The sequence below is a fragment of the Chanos chanos genome, chromosome 6 (genome assembly GCF_902362185.1).
Source record: "Chanos chanos chromosome 6, fChaCha1.1, whole genome shotgun sequence".
NCBI lineage: Eukaryota > Metazoa > Chordata > Actinopteri > Gonorynchiformes > Chanidae > Chanos > Chanos chanos.
In genome coordinates this window covers 16,784,878-16,807,364 of record NC_044500.1, presented here as the reverse complement: position 1 = coordinate 16,807,364, position 22,487 = coordinate 16,784,878, and the positions used below count along the sequence as shown (strand labels likewise).

The following is a 22,487-nucleotide window of genomic DNA, read 5'->3' as shown; positions in this document are numbered from 1 at the left end:
AGATTATAATGGTCCATTATGGGCTGCCAGCCACAGCTATACCCAGTGTGGCTATACCTGCACTGTTTTGTGATGAACAGATGTTTTTTTTCCCATGAGTACAAGTAACTAACGAAAGCATAGCAAACTTCCTTGGTTGGAGTTTCCCATACGAGAGTAACATATGAAGAGCTGAAGGTACCTGAGCTGGAAAAAAAAAACCTTAACCTCAAGTGAAATAAGTGCAATACAGCATGTATTATGTCAGTCACAAACTCATAAAGAAAAGTGTTCTCACTGTGAAACCGTACAGCTAATCCTTACACTGTAACAGAAAGGTGCCAGTAAGATCTGAACCAGCCACAACTTGTTTTACTGCAGCAGGAATGCTGCAGAACCGTCCTGGAACATTCATCTTTCACAGTCTTCTGTAACTTTCTGCTAATTCAACACTCATTAGCAACAAACATCTTTGAGGTTTTAACAGGAAACAAATGTCGTAAAACATGACTGTGTAAATGAAGCTTCACTCCCAAAACATTGCCCTCCAGTCATACTTCTAATATAGAAGCAGAATGTATTATCTTCCAGAATGTGTTTCTAAATACAGTAAGCAGAATCTGGAATTTTGCAGATAATACTGCAAAAGGTACATATGAGAGGAGAGCACAGACAGCCTTGACTGAATATGATAAGTGAGCAGGAATAAACTGACCCTGATAGTGCACTGTGCTTCATAGACCAAGGCTGTCATTGTTCTGGATTTTTTTGGGCTTCACTGCATGTTCTACTTTGGCGTGTAATTACATCTGAATAATAGCTACTTGTTTCACACTTAAAACAGAAAAAAAACAGACATTCAACACTGTGGACAGTCTAACCAGTATGGGAAACACTGCGTGGCTTTAAGAGTCATTCCCCATTTATCTTCAGGCAGGGGCATTGTAGGGAATGGGATGAAGTATGAATGACCAGGTAATTCCCACTTACTTGGAAAGTGACACCCCTCCAGCTTTCCCAATAAGTTCCTCATGATGCAGGACTGCCTCATTCCATGGAATGTCAAGGAATTTCAGCAGCGTCCTCATCCACTTTTCTGGGTGCAGGACCAGCTGCTCATAGTGCACGGGTAAGCACTTGTCCGCAGCCTCCAGGCACTGCGTGTACATTGTCTCAATGGCGCGGTTCCACTTGGTAAGGCAGTCCCGGTAGCTGCTCAAGTCGAAACCCGCAATAGTCACTTTGCGGGAGATCATGGAGTGGACCGAGGCTCGTCCGTCTCGGATCATCAGAATGAACTTGGCGTTAGGGAAGATCTTGGCCAAGTATGAGAGGGACTTAAGCGCAAATGGGTCTTTGTTACACAGGTAGGTTGCTGGCTCACCATGTTTCACAATGATCTCCAACAGAAAGGCCTGCATGGCAGAGTCCAGGACTTCATCCGTAACGCCAGCTTCATCCAGGCGCATCTTCTCACGGCCAGACCGGCTCCACATCTGCTTCATAGCCAGGATGCGGGGAATAACACGGGTCTCCTCACCGCAGCGCACGTCCGGATGGGCGTCCAGCATGGCCCTCATGAGTGTGGTGCCACTCCGAGGCACGCCTCCAATGAAGATCAAAGGCATGTCCTTGTTGTAAATGAAAGGACTGCTGAGATTCTGGCCAGTGCGTAAAGTGGCACGGATGCTGCCCATGACTGGCTGGCTTCGCTCCTCGATGCGATGGTGACACTCCATGGCATGCCTGCCCAGGTAGAAAACTGTGACAGAGCTAATGACCAAGCAGGCCACCAGCAAATTCTGCTTCAGTTTTCCAATCATCTCAGGGCACGGAGGAAGGGCCAGCGAAGAAGCCAAGGGCAGGAAGGGAAGGGGAACGGCAAAAGAGAAGGATGGAAGAGGGGGGAAAGGGGAGGGAGAAGAAAAACACCTGTTACTCAGGACTGGTCGTGAGGAGAGGAGTGGAGACTCCGATCTGCCACAAGCAGTTCTCGTAGAGTGCCAAGCTCCATGAGGCCTGGAAAACACAACAAAAAAAAGACACTTGTCATCCATTCAGACATAGAGAAATTACAGTATTTCCACAGGGCCATTTCCTCACGTCATACATCTCAGGCCAATACAGCAATCACATTAAAACACACCCATTAACCTAAAAACCAAAAAGCTGGCCTAAAATTGGATTTAACTGAAACACACAATTTATGAGAAACTAAAATGGAACAACAAGTACACGAGAGACAGGGCAAAAAATATTGAACGGCATCATATTGTATATTTAGTCAATACGACTCCCAACAAACATAGTTCAAAGCAGAAAGAACTTGTTTAAAATAAGAAATAGATCTCCTAGAATATCTGCATTTAGACTCATGTTCCTCCTCTAAATTCTTCCTCTCTATATGCAGAGGAGTCAGCTCTACCAGGAACAAGATGTATGACCTTGAAGTCTTTAATTTGCTCTAAGTAGCACAAAGACTCAAGGAGTAGACATCTAACACTGACACAACAAGCGCCGCACATAAACTCCACCACAAAACGTTGGCTCCCCTTCACTGGTTTTGTTAAGAGGTTTTCCCTGTGCTGTTCCTCGACCAATAGGCTGTCCTTGGGAACCCGCTCTGGCCTGTGTGAACTTAGATGAACTAGAGGAAGATGAAGAGTCAAATGAAATCATAGCACGTCATGGCACAGCTGGAAGCCTTCAGCTTGCTGTTGCCTACTCTTTGCGTAAATAAAGAGTCAGTTCTGTTCTGAAGTACAGCTGCTTAACAAAGTGGAACTCCCAGTGTATGTCCAGTGATGAATGTTGTTGTGTTGGCAATTTCAACAATGTCATTCACGTTGACTGTCCTTGAGCAACAGAGAGAGAGGAGAGAGAGAAAGAGAGAGAGAAAACCTTGTGCCTTCAAATTTCAGATGGCATTGTTGATTTGAAGAGTCATGACCGTCTGTATGGAATGAGTAAAGACCACATATGGCTGTGTTCTCTGATGGTAAACTGATGCAAACTGCTATTGGGGGTCGAGCATGAGGCAGAGTCTGCCTCCACAGGCCTTGATTTGTATTCAGCAGAGGCTGAGGAGGTGGGAGAGGTTCAGACGTAGTCAAGGACAACACCTACGCACTCAACGATGAGGCGCTTCAAAAAAAAAAAAAAATTGCGCCCTCGCTCACTCCATTTTCTCTGACATTTTGAGGAATTACTTGAATCCATCAGGAATGCTTGACACAAACCCCACCGTGCTGAAGCTGTCAACTTCACCACTCTCATCAGCGTTCACAAGGACCAAATGCACGCAAACAAACCGCACAATAAACCCTATATGCAGTCACAGTCTTTCCACAGAGAAAAAGCTCAAGAAAGTGGAAGCAAGAGAAATATGTAAAAGCTGTCATCATCCCACGCTTGTGTTTCTTGCTTCCATCTCTAGGTGTTAATTATGGGCTCGGTTCCATGTCAGAGCTGTCCTTATTATACAGCTACATCCCAAGAGCTTGTCAACCACTTCGGTTAAAGGAGCGAGACGCTAACAAAAAGAAAAAAGAAAAAAAAAATCACTAAAAATAGAGTTTCAAGGCCTTCCCATATCAGCATGCTTGGAGACCCGCGCTTTGATGGAAAGAGGCCTTGTACATGATAAATTTCTTGGCCACAAGCAACTGCTGAGAGGAAGAAAATGTGGGTTCCAAGCTTTTAACCCTTGTTTAATGAGCTTGCAGTGCAGTAAGACAAAGTGAATGCTGTTCGTACATTTACCTCTTTCCCAGAATAAAACTGGTAGTGTGTTAGATGTACTTGTTTTACATTGCCATCTGTTCCACTTTGACACCACACTGAGAGTCCTTAAAACGAACACGGTACAGAACTGTCAACAAGGAGTTAAACAGCTGTTTTACATCACAGCTTTACATGACAATTTCACCTGCGGTGGAACTGCAGATATCAGTTTGATTCTTAAAATCTGAAGCTTCGAAGTATAACAACATATTAAGCCTATTGTATCAACTGCATACAAAACCTAAGTGTAAAAGTGAACAAAAATATCTATCAAGACAAGTTCACCAAACCCAACACTTTTGAATCCTCATAACATTCAGCATCCAAGAAAAAGAAAGTGGTTACTAATATTTCAGGATAAATAAGCAGAAAACACAAAGAGCACTGGAATAGAAGGAAACATATCTTCTCTCAAACAGAATCTAGACCAGAAAATGTACATATTTTTAACACCAAGTCTCAAAGCTGAGAGTCACTCAACTGAATTACTACTTGTGGTGGTAAAGCAACATTTGGTCTCAGGTTTCACCTTTGCGAAACTGAAATCAAGAATGTGTTGGTATTAAATTAATAGGGCCTCTACACTTCTGTTACACATATCCTCCATTGGATTTGCCATTGATCCGTTTGGGAATCCTCTCTGGACCAATGCTGAAACCAGACCACATCAACACTTAATAATGAAGCACACTTCAAGAGGAATGGACAGACAAGCTGTGAAGGGTGCCCTTTGGTGTAAAGGGGGAGGGGGGACCTACAGGGCTGGGGAGGAAACAGAATCTCCTCTCTAGAATGAAGAAAGCATTGTTGAGCTAGGTTTTTCTACAGTTACACCATTGCTTTCATGCTAACTGGGGTACAGTTCTCATACTTTTAAACATCAGTACATTATTCAGGTTTGGGTTGACTGCTCATCTGGCAGTCTTTAATTAGAAACACACAGAACTGATGCTTCCATAGTTTGGTGAATATCCATCAGAAGAGAAAAACCAAAACAAATCGGTGAAGATAATTACATTAGGATGTTTTTGTCACTACAAGATAAAAGACACTATACTCAGCCATTTCAGTAATTTCTAAAGCTATTTCTTTCTTTCTTTCTTTCTTTCTTTCTTTCTTTCTTTCTTTCTTTCTTCTTTAAAATCAGAGTTAAAATCAGTGAGTGATGCATTCCATGAGCAAAAATCCTAAACACACCTTTTAGTCTTATTGCAAACATTACCTCACCCAACATTTTTGATAAGTTATCATCTAACCACAATATACACTGGTTGAGAAAGTTAATCTGAGGTGAACCCAACTGAACATCTTCATATTGTTAGCTTTCAAATAATTCAGTATAATTAATTACAGTATCATAAAAAAATAACGCTGGAAAATTGGTTGGTCCATGTATAGGTGACTGAAAAGACGACCCTTTTTTTTATTAACTTACAGGTTTCCAATGGGACTTTAACAAAGGTACCTTCTCTCTCATAAAAGTTTAATTAATCAGTTAGACAGGCATGCTTGACCATTACCACCCAGGGCCCCAAGAGAATATAATATGATCTAAAATCTGATGATTCAGCAGTGGAGCGAGAGCAACAAGCAGTCTTTAAAAACCTATTAAGAGCAAGGCATTCACAAACATAGGAATCTCTGTGTTGGCTATATTGAAAAAACAACAACAACAACAAAAAACCCTATTCAAATTATTTAAAAATGACGTAACTCTGCCTGACAGTTCTTTTAAACTGGAAACGTGGTAAAGCTAGGAATAGATAGGCACAACCTCAAGTAATTAAAGTGCTTAACTCCTTAAGCAAAATGCTATCCTCCTCCTAATACTTGAGCTAATGCATTTCCCGTGTGTCAGCTCACTGGTGAGAGCTCAAAGCAGCCCATTTCAAAACTGCACAGGCACAACAGGAGGACCATGGCTTTACGTATCATTTTTCCAAAAATTCATTTCAGCTGTCATAAAATACAGACATGTATTAACCCTAAAGTAATAGATACACAGTACAATTAGAAGCATAGACAGTGGTTAGAAAATTGCAAGAGAATGCTATCTGAAGTCTGTTCAGTAACCAGGTTTCAGCAAGCTTAGATTTTTTTTTTTCTTTTCTTTTTTTTTTTGGGGGGGGGGGGGGGGGGGCACTCATTAGCTCATAGAACAACATAAATCTATAGCTTCCCAAACGACCTCGTTAATCAGCTCTGGAGAACCGAGCAAGTCTCCCTGTTCAGGTCTCCCAGCTCATCATTAAAATCATGTCCCCATTGTCAGCTTAAGATGTTCACTTCTAAGAATATTTGGATATACAAGATATCATTCCCCACTGTAATCTCAGGGCACCGTAAGCACAGCCGTAAGAACACGAAAATACTCAATGTCAAAGACTACTAGATTTCACGATTCAAGAGATTCCAGGGCACATAACATTGCACATTTAGCAACACAGGTCCTGCATTCTCTGTGGACAGAATAGTCAGTAATGTTCTTTTGGTGTTTCATTCAGTGCAGTGGGTTGAAAGTCCATGGAATAGTACTCTTCGCAAACAACGGCAGTTGTGCGGTTGCATAAAAAATTCCAGTAATCAATACCGCAGTGTTCCATGTTCACCCAGTGAACCCCATCTGGAAAAGAGGTGGTTTAGCTACATTTTAGATCGAAGGCAGCTTTCGACACTAGTCAAAAAATTTTCGCAACGACTCATGAGGCCGGTTAAAAAGTTAATCCTGATTTAAAAAGCCAAACAAAACAACGTAACAATCAGCGATCCTGCCTCGTTTGATTAATGGTGATCAATAGCTTACAGACTACTTTAAAGGAGATGAACTATACTAAAGAATCAGTCGTGGACTAATTTACGGAAATGCAACAATATCTTCGTTAATGTCAGATACCTATATACCCTTATAAAAAAATTACTCATGATACTTTTGTTTATTTTGCTATTCATTACAAATCAGCAAAATTATCAGAGGCACGTATGCTGTACCACCATACACCAAAGTACAGTAAGGTAAATCCTATTTTACAGAGATGCACTGAAGAAAGTTCGTGTTTTGTTTAAGATTGCAAAGACTTGGGAGATCAAAGAGAACTTACCATTGACTCCGAAATGAATATGGAGCAGCTTATGGGCACCGTCTCACACAGCAGCGGCAGTTGAGACATACTTTTGCGATACAGAAAAATGTCGTATAGTGCCTAAGAGGATGAAAATAGGAGCTCTGCGCAGAACCTGAGCAAACTAAGAGGAGAATCGCTCTCAAGTCTCCTCTAGGAATAGTGACAGCTGCCATCATTCTCTTTGTCAATTTAATTACGTCTAAGCTTCATGTGTAACCACGCAGTCGTAATGCTGAGGAGAATTAGTCTTTATTCTTTTTATTCTGTGACTGACTACTTGACTGTTCCCTTAAATTAATAAATCTAATATCTTTAAGTGACTGACATTTAGGCGAGGCATCGCAGCATTGAATCAGTCTCAACAGAAATCTTTTCACTCCGTTTCTTTCTTTATTTTTTTTACGCTATTTCCCGCGACCCTATGCATCCAATTCACTGTTGTGAAGGTCTTAAATGTGTTATCTTGTGTAGATTATACAGTAATTGCGTATTTCATGTGAACCATAGTCTCGTGTTTACATAACCACAAGCGATTAAGAGCGGAAGGTGTCCATCAATATAACAGCAACCCACGACCACTATGTAGCTTTAATTTTATGTCGGTTTCACGTCGAAATACTGGACAGCACAGTAAATGTTACAGCGTCTAAGCATGTCGGCTGAGCCTAACTGACAGCTTGAATGCTATCAAAGGTGCAGGAGTAGTTTTAATGGGCAGCACGTGCCAAATATGTATAATTTTACAATCCCAAAAATAATGAGAAAAGTTACCATACTGTTACATTTCCAGCTATAGGCTAAATACAAACGCAGACATTTCACAGAAAGAGAGCTGCTTTGCGACGTTACAAAGGAAAGAGGACAGTACTCTAACAGCTCATGGAAACGAAGCAAAATACAGGCATTCACAGTGTAACATTTACACTATGTTAGACTGCAATATGTAAACATACCTAATATATCCGATCCAGCGAAGGAAGGAGACGACTAGGTGGTTAGGAAACAGGTCCGAGCCGTTGAATACCGATGTCCAAACATTCCATTTGATTGATCTGCCCCGCTCGGCGCTCTTGAATGCGACACTCAAAGATACTGCTCTCTACAGAAATTTATCACAGCGAGCGTCACATTTGCTGGGTTGCCAGATCTCACTGAAAAATCACCATTAACTGATACCGGTTGCAAAATAATTCTCCGCTTCACTGCCGCACCAAACTGACAAGTCACCGATATATCGCAATCTTTGATCAGTACGCATGAGTTAATCACTCTCTAGATTATATCGCAGTTGGATTAAAACAGATCACATTTACAGAGCTTTATTCTTTGTTGTTTTTCCATTGTCCCCAAAATGAAGTTAAAGAAAATATTGGTAATTTGTATACTATTTTTTTTATAAAACAGACGGTTTTAAACCATCTATTTTATACAAGTCATTTGAAGTACAAAGCAAAACAAAATTTGGTCAAATGCAGCCATTTCTTCATACCAGGTAGTTAGGTGATGCCGTGAATTACCAACCGAATGCAAACACTTATTAGGCCCACCTACAAGCACCGCACAAAGTGATAAACATTCACCTCAAGAAAGCTGTGTCGAGTGACATTTAAACTGTCTTAAACAAAAGTTGTTTCCAAAAGCGGCCAGTGAATTTTGGGTCCGAATGCACCTCTTGTATTAAAATTCCTCATGTAAGAAGGATTTCAATAAACTTGGCAACACAACATCTCCTTTTCCAGTCTAGTACGACAGCCTTGAGAGAAACGTCCTGATAGGCTGTAACGAATACCAGGAATTAGCAAATGGTCTTGTTTCCAAGCAGTTGATTGGTCTAGCTACAGACGGTACCACCCCTTTTCGACAGTGCGGGGCCGAACGATACACTGTAAGCATGCGACGGGAACTATTCGTCTAAGGTGATTTCAAACGAGTCATAAGTTGGTTGTCTTAATGAAAAAGTAACACATTTTAAATGAAGTTTACCTTTTTATTTTCGAACTGCCTTTGTCAAATAGGCCTAATGATGGCTGTGACTCCCAAGATGACTCTTAACTGAAAAAAAAAATCAAGGCAATAAAACAGTAGTATTGACATAACTACGGACAATGTATTTAGACAACATAAAATTGTTTCTGACATTTGACTAACAGGTAAGATATTAAAAAGCCTTTGCTTCAACTCAGAGACAAAACTGTTAGAGAAAATGTATTGATTTTCTCTCCTCTGAAAGCACATTCTTCATTCATGCCAAAGTAACTTGCTGGCAAATGAGTAGTGATTAAAATGCCTGAATAAATCTTTGCGCAGACATCTCAGATGGACAGAACTGACAGTTCTGACTGAACTAATGGCAGTGTACTTAAAAGCAAATCAGAAAGTTCTGTCAGAATTCTCTTCAAGTCAAGCCTTGAATGGATGTACTAAGAGCGCAGATAAACAGTCATTATTTACTCTTTGTTGTTCTGAAAACGACAAACTAGCTAAAGACACATTCTCTGTTCTCTAATTGCATTATCAAAAGCGTATTTTAGCTAATGTCTGATATTGTCAGTGTCTGAGGACTGGCTGTAAATCATGCAATTAGCACAGCGCTGCGATGAACCTTCTCACACTCTGACAGGAAGAAATAATCCTAGCAAAAGACGATACACAGACAACGTGCACTTACAAAATTAAATTGTTATTGTAGTTTTGGTTGAGATTATATAGCTCTGTTTTTTTTCTCTCTCTCTCTGCCATTTTCTGTTTTGCTTGTTTAGTTTGTTGTTTTTGGTTTGGTTTGTTTTTACTCCTGCATGCATCTTTTTTATCTTTTTGTGACCTAGTTATGAGACTACTGAGAGCGTTTTTGCAGGATGAGAAAAATGTTTTAGATAAGATATTCTTTTGGAGTTTCATATAGTCCACCGTTTATTTTTAGCAAGTCAGACAAATTCCAATCAGGCAAGTAACCCTAGCGGCGTTCATTTTTGTATTTTTGTTCTCTGCATTCAGAGAGATGTGATGTGTCTTTGCATTGAATTTATAATACAGTCAAAGGAGGTTCACATCTGATTCAGATACTTTGCGCTATTTGATCTGAGACATTGAAAAAAGTCTAGCACCCTTCTGACTGTCATCGCTAACCAGAGATGAGAGCTCTTTGGTACTCTGTACACAACAGTGTTTCATCTCTCATGAAATAGATCAGTTTCTTCCTGGGAATCACTTCTGATGGAGAACATCCCTTTGAAAAGAGAGGGTTCTTCAAAGTAAAAACAGGATATGACAAGATGAGTGACACTGTTTTCATTGGCCTCTTCAGTCATCCACTGACCAGCCCAAGGGCCTTTTAACAGATATCAGCCCCACTGATATCAAGACACAAGTCAAGACACAAAGCAGAAGTCCTATCAATGCTATCATCATCACTGCTTGGTAAAAAATAAATCCTTTTTTGGTGTTCTGAACTCTCTTTGTTCTAACCCAGTTGTTGCTACATTTCCTATACTGTATTTGCATACAGTGAATCAGTTGATTTCTTTCAACTAGTCATGGTCTTTTGGGGAAACAATATGTTCACTTCGTCTCTTGAAACCTTTCCTTGATCATTTACAAACAATTCACAACATCCTTTGGGTGCATTTGTGTATTTATGTATGTTCCAGATTTTGTCCCCGGGAATTCAAATGCAGTGCGCTAAACCTAGAGTGTAGTCTGGTTTGGGGATGACTAAATGGCAGGTGAAAGACATTTTGAACAATATGTCCCTGGAGGCCAGCATAGAAGGTATCCTAAGACCTAGCTAAAGTGTGGGAACAGATGGGAGTCACAGGAGAATGGAAGGAAATCACAGCCTAAGCACAAAGTCCTGCAGTGCCACTCCGCATGAATCTGTTTCAGGCAGTACTAAGATAGGTTCAGGAGACAAGAAGAGGAATTACACCTCTTAAATGTGTGTTTCCTCACTAATCACAAAAGCAGCTTCTATTCTATATCTCTTTTTTTGTCTCATGTGTGTTGTTGCCACAGATCTTGAAATCACTTAGGCAGGCCTATCTGAATGTCTTTACTTTGAAATCTGTCTGTTTACTCCCGGCAAAGTGAACTGGCTAAATTACAAGCTTGGCTTCCAGTGTTTGTGGTGAGGTGTTTTGCAGTTGCACAGCCTAAACAAATTGGATGCAAAACATCATTTGTAAACGTAACACACAGAGGTTTGTTTTGATAACACGCAGAAGTAGCGATAATGTCATTACAGCATGCAGAAATGAGCTGCACTCTTAAAATTAGAACTGACCATTCACCAATCACAATTATATTAGCTACCCAACTCAGGACAAGTGTTTGAAAATGATGGTCACTCTTAAAATGAGAACTGATGTTTATTCATTTATCAGAAATATACTAGTTAATCTACTTGTGTTTAATATTTTTTCTTCCATGTAGAAAAAAAAGTGCTTGAGGCCCTTGAGAAAATGTCAAGGCGGTGGAATCTTGTTAACTGGCTCTGTAAACGTTTGAGATGAACAGGCTAGCGATGTTTACATGGAGAGCGAGGCTCTGATTGACAGGGTAATTTGCTGCTCTTGTTCTTACCACAGATCTCTGTCTCTGTTCCGTTTTACAATCTAGACCTCTCCTCTCTGGATCTGTATAGAGCAGAATGCAAGGTTTAGCTCCTGAAGGACATTTTCAGCAGTTCAGATTCATAAAAATCCTGGGTTACGTGGATCTAAAAAAGGGCTTTTCTGTCCTAAATCAGTTATTCATTCATTCATGTATTCATTTAAATGATTTCTGCATTCATAACCCTTTCGTGTAAAACAGCCTGTCTGCATTATCTTCACGGCTAAAGAGGTACTGATGCAGGATACTGGGAGCTCTCCATGAGAAAGTTAAACCACATTTCCAAATGGAACAGATTAAGATCTTGTGATATCTTTTTTTTTTTTTTTTATGCTTTTCAGTTGATGAGTTTGGCGTTCAGGCTCAGTGCTCCAGCTGCTCTTTGAGCCTGCTCACACAAAGGTAACCCTTTGTTGTCTAGCGTGGCTGACCTTGGATTTGCATGTTGATGAGTAAACCTATGTTTCACTGTTGGTCTGGAAATTAAATGAAGAACGCCTGTACTGGTCATAACTTAATGGTGATAAAGAAGTCGTTTCTAAAAGAAGACGTCACTCATTTAATTGCTCAAAGTTGGCTTGTTCTGTCGAAACCCCACTTCCTGCAGAGTCTGAGTCATACCTCTCAATCAACTATTTTAACATTTAGCTCCCATGACGTCCAGGCTAAAGAGCACAGTTCTTGATTGGTTTATATTAAATCCACTTTATGTTACGTAGAGGCCTTGGTGAATTAGGTCGTCTTTTTTGATGAAGAATCTGAATGATGACGAGTGTAAGTGCAAAGTGAAACATTAGCACAGCAATGACTCAGGGGAAATATCACCAAGACAACAGATCAGAAGTCATAAAGGGGAAATAAAAAGTAATACGTGTAAGCATGTCATAAATTCAGAATATCACAATAAAATGCGTTCCTGCCTCACGTTTCTTATTCTGGTCATATTCTAATGGCTGAAAAGTCTTAAATCTAAATTATTATACTATTGTTCTACTTGCATATTCGGCTAATTAATGTGGACAAGAAACTATCCAAGTGTTTTTCCATTAATTCCTTAGAACAGGAGGTATCTTCCTTGAAAAGCATTTTTTCTAAAAAGTGAGAATTGTGGCATGAGCCATTGTTACCCACGCATAAATTTGTGTAAGCACCACATCCAATTTGCCTGCACATGAACTCTTAAGCACCCGCCAAGCATCTGGGCTGATTAGGTAAAAGCTTTTAACCTCTGCCAGCAAAACAAGGAGATAAAGAGAGAGGGTAATAGAGAGGGAGGTTGAGACCAGAGAGAGGCAGAATTATTGGCCCAAACACAGGGGCCAACTCTCTTGACTCAAGTATACTCAGTCAACAGACAGCCGAGCGTATAACAGCAGCACCCCTGCTTGATTAAACCTCCCCTTTTTTGTGTTGTGAGAGAAAGAAACACAGCCACACACAGTTGCAGGTATCAGCAAAGGGCGCAATGTGTGTACCCTTCAATACCTCTACAAAAAATCCCACCACAGAATATCATCTTTAGCTGAAAACAGTTACAGTCCTTACAATGCTATTAGCATCCAGATAAAGCTCTGTGGTCAGGCAAAAGAAAGCTTGTTGTCAATTGTCCATCAAAATGTGTGTTCATATCTGGTTTCCGATCTGTTTTCAGGGCTCTAATCTGGTCTGTTAAAGGCAAAAGCTCCTAGTACCCTAACACAGATCTCTGATGTTAGCTACCAACAGTCTTTACTCTGTGAACAAGAGTGCCATTGGTGTGTTTCTCTGTGCTGATGTGAATATTAGAGGCATGCCACAGAAATAGCAGGCTGTCCCCAAGATATAACTGATGTGAACCAAGCTTGGCAGGATGCCAGGTCTGATCAGTTAAGCTGATTTTTTTTTTTTTGGTGGCCCACTGTTTTGGGAACAGTCCTGAGGCAGATGGTGTTTCTGGAGAGAGAGGGATTTAGGGCAAAAGCAGCCAGGACGTCCCTACAGCAGAGTGGCACAGAGTGGCACAGACAGGCTGCAATGAAGGAAACAGAGATGAGTGAGGCTTCCAGTGAGAATATTCATGCCTTACATTCCCATACTGCTCTCTGGTTGTTGTTTGTTAGCCAGATATATTTTTTTCATTCCCATGATACTTCTTTTCTTTTGCCAGTAGGTTACATTTTCTGAGACACAATAAGTACTGATCACCCACACATTCTCTTTCAGTCATACCAGGAGGTAGACTTCTTCCCGTTGGTGTAAATTAGGCAACAGAAATTCAGCGTGGTATTGTCGGATCCATGAGCCTGCCAAACAGTTCTTCTTGCTAGCATACTGTGTACTGTGCTTACTTCATCTTTTAAGCAGAGGGTGTTTGCCCTCCTAATAGATACAGGTGGAAGGCAGTGCTTACTGGACACATCCACAGGAAGAAACCATATCCGGCACCTGCCGCCAATTATTTGTCCACAGGATAAGCAAATTACCCGTCCATTTGTCTAACGTTCACCTAGGCTGAATGATAAACAGGCCCCCCTGGCTATGTCACTATTGTTAAGCACAAATACAGTGAGCTAATGTTTTTGTCTTATTTTTGTGTAGGAGTGCAAATTTAGCTGGAAATATCTAGGCACCACAAACCTCTGACTGCATGTAAATCAACTCACGTTCCAACAATGACCCACTGGTATAGCAACGGCACGGCTAACAGCAGACAGGATAAGACATTAATATCTAATGTGCCATGGCCAGCGGTTCACCTGTTTCCTGTCTCCATGGCTCCTCCTTACCATTGTGATCAGCAAGATCCTCCAGACAGTATTGGAGGATATGTAAGGCTACAGCACTATTCAGGTTACACGGAAACCCTATATGGCCCACTACATCAAGCTTATACCTTAGCCATGATACAGTGGAGCGTATTACTAGGAGGAGGTCGAATGTCCTTTGGCCTAACTGCAGCTCTTCACTTTCTGCTTGACTCATCTGTAACACACTGGGTGCTGCTGCACTGACAGGCAAGCAATGAACCTTTGACTCCACCGTCAGAGTTATCTCGCTGCAGGGTGGGGAATGAAAAAAAAAAGAAAAACAGGGTGATATCAGATTGTAAAGAAAGCAGGAAAGTCGGAGTCACGTTTCCAAATGTAAGAAATATTGGTTCTTTTTTGAGCACTCTTCAATGAATTGCTGTGGCTGCTAAGGTCTCTTTGTCACACTCTTCTTCAAAATGTGTATGTGTGTGTGTGTGTGTGTGTTTATATTTGTCTTCCAGTGACAAGGCTAGCATTATGGTTGTGGACATGCATTTTTATGTCCAGACAATAATGTTCCGTTTTATGATTTTTGCCCATTCTTGGACAAATGGGAAAAAGTCCATATCATGGCAAAGATCGCCAGACTACTGTGATAAAAGGAGAATTCTACTAAAGGTCCACAAAGTGCCCCTTAAGCGATACACTTCTCTTTAATACTATTTGTGATTTCACTCACATCATCCATCATTCTCTGACAAACAATACTCATTTCATGAATGTCTTGGCTGTATTGTGTTTGTCATCTCCAGGTGTTCTGAAGCACAATGTGGATTTTATAGATTAGGTATTAATGTCTCTACATATGCCAGCACATTAAATAGTTTTTCTGCAGAGTCAGTGCCATTAAACAGCGTAAAGGACCTGGCATGAGTCTCTGTTCACTCTCTTGTCAAAAGGAGCTGGCTTTGATGCTTTTAGTTATACTCACTAACAATCTCTGTGTTTTATGTATGACAAAACAACATGAGAGCTGATGCTCCTTGTTAAATTTGTTTAATTTCAATAGACTCAAACAGCAGTGTCTGATTTGAGACAAGAAATCCATAATCTAAGAGTAAAGAACTGGGCTCTTGTATTTACAATGGGCCCCTCATATTTGTGGGACACCAGTGACCATAGGGAAACTCCAGTGTCCAGTGGGGAGTAATAGGGGTTACTTTATAAAGAGAACAATGTACCCTGCCTCTCCAACTTGACATGAAACTCACATTTATCCACTGATTTCTGAATTATTTGCATTACACTGTCATGTATGCCTTCAGTTTGACTTAATCTCTCCTGATGATGGTCCCACATGCTAGAGTTGAGAGTGCATCTTAAGTACTCATAGTATACATAGAATGATTCTCTCTGGAATACTATACTATAGCGTTTATGGTATTAGAATTAGAATTTTACCGCTATGCTCTGCTGTGTCACCATAGCCTACAGTCCTGCCCTCTACTCAATATTTAATGAGCCTTTTTATGGCCAGTATAACTTATGAAAGAATATTGCATAAAACTGGTTATGAAAGATATAAATACTATGTGCCATTCAGCTGCAGCTCATTTTCACTATTATTCAGCACTGAAACCTGTGAAATATGTATGTAATTGAATCTGTGGATACTTAAAAGGGCATCACTCCTCTATCCAGAATACAGTTGTGCACAACAGAGATTGACAATTGCTTTTGTAATAGAGTCATACTAACAGTTTAAATATGAGTGCGTGTCCCCCTCGGTTCTTAGTTTATTACTAGCAGACATGACGTGAGGCTTGGCCAACTGGACCCTCAGCATATTCAAATGGAGTCATGCTGCTTGTGAAACAAATTAATGCCAGCTCTTATTCATCATGGGCGAGAAGGGTTGCAGTAATTTAGAGCTAACAGAGCATCCCAAGCTGAGCTGACAGGAGAGCCGCTGCCCTCGATGTTTCTCAGTCATTCTCTTCACGCAACACGCAAGCAGCCAATTTCTCCCTCAGTGCATCAAACCAAAACTTGCCAGAACATCCTTGACAACTGGGAGAAGGCACTGGGGCATCATAATTGTTGATAATTAAAATAGTTTTGTTGCCATGGATAAGACTGCGCTGAGTCTGGAATGTTAAAAAGGGGTTTAGGAATGAGGGGGGTGGGGTATCTCCCTGCCCCTCTTGTGGACATTAGCGAACAGTAGGTCATGACCCAACCCTGGTCGTCCTCCGGCCAAAGAAAGACACATGAAGTTAATTATGCCTCACAGAAATGCTAGGTTACATCCCACGCAGTGTAAGGGTGTTGTGTGGTTAAGGTGAAGCATTCATGGTGAGCATACGTGAGAGTGCAGCTTGATGTGCTGTTTATTTCTCAGATATGCCCTCTAAGTGAGGAACATGCCAAAGGGAAGTGAAGAAGTAAAACAACATGTCCAAACTGAAGATTTATGCTCCTCTCTTGATCACATAATGGGGGTTTCGAGAGGCAATTTAACAGGAACGGTTTAGCTGTGACCAGAGCCAGACTCTTTTTTTCCCTTCCTTGATTTGGTTAACAAGATTTAATGGATTTATTGTTTAATTGGATTTGACACTTTATTGTCTTTCTTCCCCACTTTCCAAATGCCCCAAGGACTGATGGCCAAGGCTGGTGCCTGAGTGGCGAAATATGAGCCCAATCAAGGATATAGACTGTTCTGGAGAGCTCATAAAATGTGCAAGGTCAGAGATTTTGTTGTGCAGCTCAGCTCCCCGGATAACTACAACGCTGTACTTCCAGTCCAGTAAGTGCTACAGTGTCTCTAAGAGCTCACCCCTCCTCCTCCTCCTCCTCTTTCTCCTCTTCGTCCTCCTCCTCCTCCAAAAAGCCCAAGTCTCCCAGCGGTTTGGCACAGCTGGTTCGAACGATGTCTCTGGAGAGGTTCTTTGTCATTGTGAGGTCTGTCAGTAGGCTAGCAGCTCCAGCAGGCTCTGATTACAATATCACTGCATTCCGCAGTCTGTGTCTAGAAGCACGGACACAGTGGGGTTCACAGACTGCTGAGGCATACAGTCATATCACCACAGAAACGCACAACAGTGGAGTTTGGCATTCTCTGAACAAAATGTATTCAATTAAAATTGCGGTAAGACTCCAAACATTTTGCTCCACAAACAAATCAGACTGTTGCATGTGTTCATTTTTACCTCTGGAGCTCTCACAGATAACAAGCGCCAGGTCTCAAAAAATTCAGCAGAGGTCCATTAGAGCAGATGTGCAAAGTAAGGATGGAGGCCAAGAATCTGACTCAACCTGAGAGATGTGTTAATCCCATTCACACTGATCAGATGTATATTCTCGGAGATGAAGGTCAAGACAGTCCTGTCATTAATAAATATTGGCTCTTAATATAATCTAATCATGCAGCACTCAAATGAAGTGAAGCAAACTCACTCGTTACAATCTGTTTGCCTTGGAACATCACCTCAAATCTTGAAGATGCAGCAAAACAGATCCAAGACTAGCAGTTTACAGATGAAATCTGTTTTTAATAATGGTATTGTTACTCTCATGGCCACAGTGTATATATTTTCCATTTTCTTATTTCTGATACCTTCAACCAACATTGTAAATTCAACACATAGATAGTTAAATTATATAATGTCATTTGTCCAGATATTGCGCTATGGGAAATCGCTTTAAATATCGAAAATATCACTTTTAAGTGAAAGGAATATCAGGGATTTAACGGATGTTTGACATTATTTGTTTTGATGTTTGATCGCATCTAAAGACATCTGACCCTTTCATCAACCCGTACCGAGACAAGATCCTTCCAAAGAAGCACTGTGCCTTAACGTCACACAGTTCGGTTATCACCTCTGATTCAGAAATACAAAAAGACGCGTTTGAGCTTGAAATACAGAAATACAAAAAGACGCACGAGCAAAAAGGTCGTCAGGGGGACACGGTTAACATTCGCTGTCGTTGGATTGTCAGGTAGATTTCCTGTGGATGACGACAAAGAATAAAAACACAGTCATTTTTTACTGGAACAAGCTCTGTCAGCGCGGCCGTGAGTCATGCCGCTGCAACAAATCGAGAGCAAGAAATGACGAACATGCTGATACGCAAAAATATCATGTCTTCTTTTCTGGGCTCTAGCTGTATTTGAATCTGTCAGGAGAAGCTCGTCAACAGACTTTTCTTCCAATGCTGACTGACTTGTTATGCTTGCTTTAATAAAAGCCCAGAATCATCCTAAACCAAAGGCCTGATGTGATTTCATTATCTATTTGTGGCAATAACACGCTGTGCGTCAAGACACAAATGTTGTAGAAATGCGTTTAAAAAGTCATGTGAATCAACTACCTGGCATGTAATTTACCTCAACCGTTTCCTTTTTCTTTTTTTAATAATGGAAAATTACAGTCATCAAACTGCAAAATGTCAAGGACAGATGTTGTTCTCCCATCGCTCTCAGCAGTTCACGAACATACGATAAGGCTGTTTAAACAGAGGCATGCAAAAAAAAAAATACTGGAGGATGTAATCTAGACAATGATGTTTGCAATCTTTCAAAGAGGTAATTAGTTTCTTTAACAAACACAATGCACGCAGGGCGCCTTTCCACTAGGCCTGTGGGCCCGACTGTTAATAATATGTAAATGGACACCCACAGTTGGAAACCGAGCGATCAATAGTGTCTGGAAATGTCAACGTGCGTTCTTGTGTTTAATTGCAGAAACAAATGGCCAACACATATATCTGAAATCCATAGTTCCATTCAATCTTTAACATTCATCCCAGAATGACATGAAAACAAATATAGGTATGTCGGTTTCATGGAAACAGCGTGAGAAGAAAGGCAATACGTTTCCTCTACGTCGGTACTAATAAAAACAGAACCTCAGACAACCTATTTTGCGAATGCTCCAAATGAACAGCTCTTACGTTTGGATGAGACAATGCTATCAGGCTCTTGCTGCCAATCTTATTTGCATCAACCAGTTAAAATTAATCCTACTGATTATTAGCTCGTTGCACTGGTTAACTAATTACATCTGTTCTATGTAATCAAGCCTCATTAGCTTTTGCAAAGTCTCTCATTTTCTAGTCTATACTCAGCACCCAGTCATGTTACTCTGAGTCTGTGTTTCATCTGTATACCAACCTTACCCAACTTAGTGCTTATGATTCCTGTACTGCCACTCTACACCTGACGCCTGTGTCTGAACATATGCCCTGTTTATTGACTTGGATTTTGAATGGCAAGTTAATTAAGTACATTGCTCAACGCACTGCACATGCATCTGGCCTCCCTTGTCGATGTCTATGTGACGATTACAATCTTTCTCTTACTTCACGCCAGTTGAAAGACACATCCTAAAAGGCTCCTGGTGGAGGCAACACATTGAGTTTGTGATTATAGGCTGGAGTAAGCAAAACACAGAGGAGAACAGCTTTTGAGTAGGATAGAGATGCTCCAACGGGTTTACTGAATGTGTGAGTTCGAAAAAAACAAAACTAAACAACAACAACAACAAAATAACACACCACGGCCTCCTACAAATCTGCAAACCTGCATGTTCCATACCTGACAGCTGAGGTGGTTGTCTGAGAGGTGCCAGACAGAGAAAGAAAAATAAGCCTAGAGGGAAAAACAGCGATATAGATGGTACACGCGCGCGCGCACACACACACACACACACACAAACAAACCCCTACTGTTCTATTCAGCCACCACTCTACATAAAAACAGAGCTGTAAATATTCAGAGAAAAAGCGCTGCAGCTTACATGTCATGCTAAGGTCACAGTGACACAGGAGATGTAGTACAAGTAAATACAAGAGAACCATGTACATTTTTGTGAGGACAGATGTTTAAAGTCACATAAATTTCTTTAAAAAAAAAATAGTTTGAGGATTCCAGTATGCTTTGGTTACAGCATTACCGTTACACATAATCATGACTGAAAATAATATTTCACTGTCTTGAATATACTGCAAGGGTCAGGATCAGTGCTTCTGTTGACGATGGTTCATGAGGAACTTGAAAACAAAGCAGCAGCATATTAGTCCATTGCTTTAAATGCAATTTTAAAAAAAATCAATATTTAAATTGCATTTGAACTACCCACTAATATGTTGTTCTGTAAACCATTTACATACTGTGAAGATTGCTTAACTGCAAAACCAGCAGCTGCTGTCTGCTACCTCAGCTGCCCTTTACAGATATTTTAATATTATAACCTGACAAACAGCTGCAAAAACAGTTTCACTTGATGCTTAGGCAACTCTTTGTTGCCTGCGCCAGTTCCTAAATCTTCCTTCAGCGTAGGTGGCTGCTGTTTGACTTTACACTTTGCCATCTTCACTATCTAAATTTTTAAAAATACAGGTTGGTTCTGTGAGAAGCGAGGGCTATTTTGAGAAGCATCCTTGCACATAGATCTTTTCCTCCACGCTGGCCTCCTGTTGAGTGTCCTCATTGCTCCGATGATTTATTTTCGGACCGATGAAAAATTACTCTCCCTCCGAGAACTCTCCGGAACGTGTTTAATCTGAGTCTCGCTTCAGCCCGTTTGGGCAGAAGAGAATCCAGCCCACTGGGCTCAGGATGGTCAAAACAAAGCCCTCATAATGTGTTGTAACCTCCAGGAAGTGACACATCTAGACAGGGGCACCCATCAGAGGCACTGAGCCGGCAGACAAGGGGCTCTTATCCATACTCCACCAGCCGCTGGTGATGGGCATGAAAGCACTTGTCACAGGATACTCGAAGCTCTGCATCCTGAGGTTAAGGGCCAGTTCAAAGGGCAGTAGAGTGAGTAGTCAGACAGACATGCATGAGCAGAATGGGATCTTTTCATTTACTGTCTGGCTGGTTTCAAACAACGGCTGAACTCAGAGAACCTTGAATAGTGGACACAGGTGACAATGAGAAGGCAAGGGAAGGACAGGAGACTTCAGCAGAGCATGGAAAGAGCAGTGACGGACAAAGCCAAGGGTTAAACGGTAAATGGAGGGGTTTTCTACTCATTTCCCTTATGGGAGTGATTTAGAGTAGGGTGTAGAGGAAGGAGGGGAGGTCATGAGTATAGCTCCTTCAAATATGTGTGGCTATTACTCATTTACATTAGGGAACCCAAGTCCTAATACTGGAGTAAATCAGAGCTTGTAGAAGCTTGTGGCTCATAAGCCGTTGGTGAGCAAAACCGTGCCTGCAGACGAACATGGTCTCTACCTCCTTCACTCTCAAAGGACATATATTCCCTGTTTATGAACCCTGGGAAAACCATTAGTTGTAGGCAGTAGACTGCTCAGTAGCAATATATTGCTGGTGTCTGAAAAGGCAATAAAAAAGGGCAGAAAGAAAGAAAGAAAGAAAAAGAAAGAAAGAAAGAAAGAAAGAAAGAAAGAAAGAAAGAAAGAAAGAAAGAAAGAAAAAGAAAGAAAGAAAGAAAAAGAAAGAAAGAAAGAAAGAAAGAAAGAAAGAAAGAAAGAAAAAGAAAGAAAGAAAGAAATTAGGTAGGAAAGACACAGAGAGGGAGGCAAAGGGAAGGAGAGGTGAAGTGTGAGTAAGCCTCACCAGCTGGGTCCTCACAGCAGTCTGGGCTTTTGGGTCAGGACAGGAGGTGCTATTTGCAAACTAAGCCGTGTTGGGACAGGAGGAATGAGAGACAAACTAAGCCGTGTTAATAACCCCAAATTTCACTTTCCAGACAGCATATACACATTTTAATCCTGGTCATGGTTTTTGTGTAAGAGAGAGAAAGGAGAGAGAGAGCATTTATGCAATGAATATGCACTGAAACTACAAGCAACCAGCACAATCACTGCATGCTAATAACATTCAGGATGTGTTGATCAATTTTTAGCAACACACTAACACTAGTGAGAGAGGAGGTGTGTGTATGTGTGTATATGTGTGAGATGAAGAGGAGAAGAGAAGAGCTGGGTGGGTGTGGGTGGGGTAACTGCTTAGCACACATATTCATAACCACCTAACATGCCAAGGTTGGGGGGGGGGTCAATGTGTTGCCATGGAAACAAAAACACTGGAACTGTGAGATCCAGGAGGAGATTTGGCTTCCGTTTGAAACAGAGGAGATGTGAAATGGAATGAGATGAAATGACAGCTTGATGAAAGACACATGACAGCACCCAGCGCAGATCACGGAAGAATCGCATCCCAGAACGATCGCCTGTGTCATGCCGAAAAACAAAAGGATTGGTGTAGGGTTCTGATTAGAGGAAC

At 41.1% G+C, this 22,487-nt stretch overlaps 1 protein-coding gene across 2 annotated transcripts in view; it reads right to left on the bottom strand.

Moving 5' to 3' along the window:
• tpst1 (tyrosylprotein sulfotransferase 1) overlaps window positions 1–7,945 on the bottom strand; it is a 28,996-nt gene extending 21,051 nt beyond the window's left edge. For both annotated transcript variants that reach the window (XM_030776875.1, XM_030776876.1), the window contains exons 1-2: window positions 7,838–7,945; window positions 970–1,998 (exon numbers count right to left, since the gene is read on the bottom strand). In XM_030776875.1, coding sequence (XP_030632735.1) covers window positions 970–1,802 — 833 coding nt within the window. In that variant the 5' untranslated portion in view covers window positions 1,803–1,998; window positions 7,838–7,945. The remainder of the gene's footprint in view (window positions 1–969; window positions 1,999–7,837) is intronic.
• Between the last annotated feature and the right edge of the window lie 14,542 nt (window positions 7,946–22,487).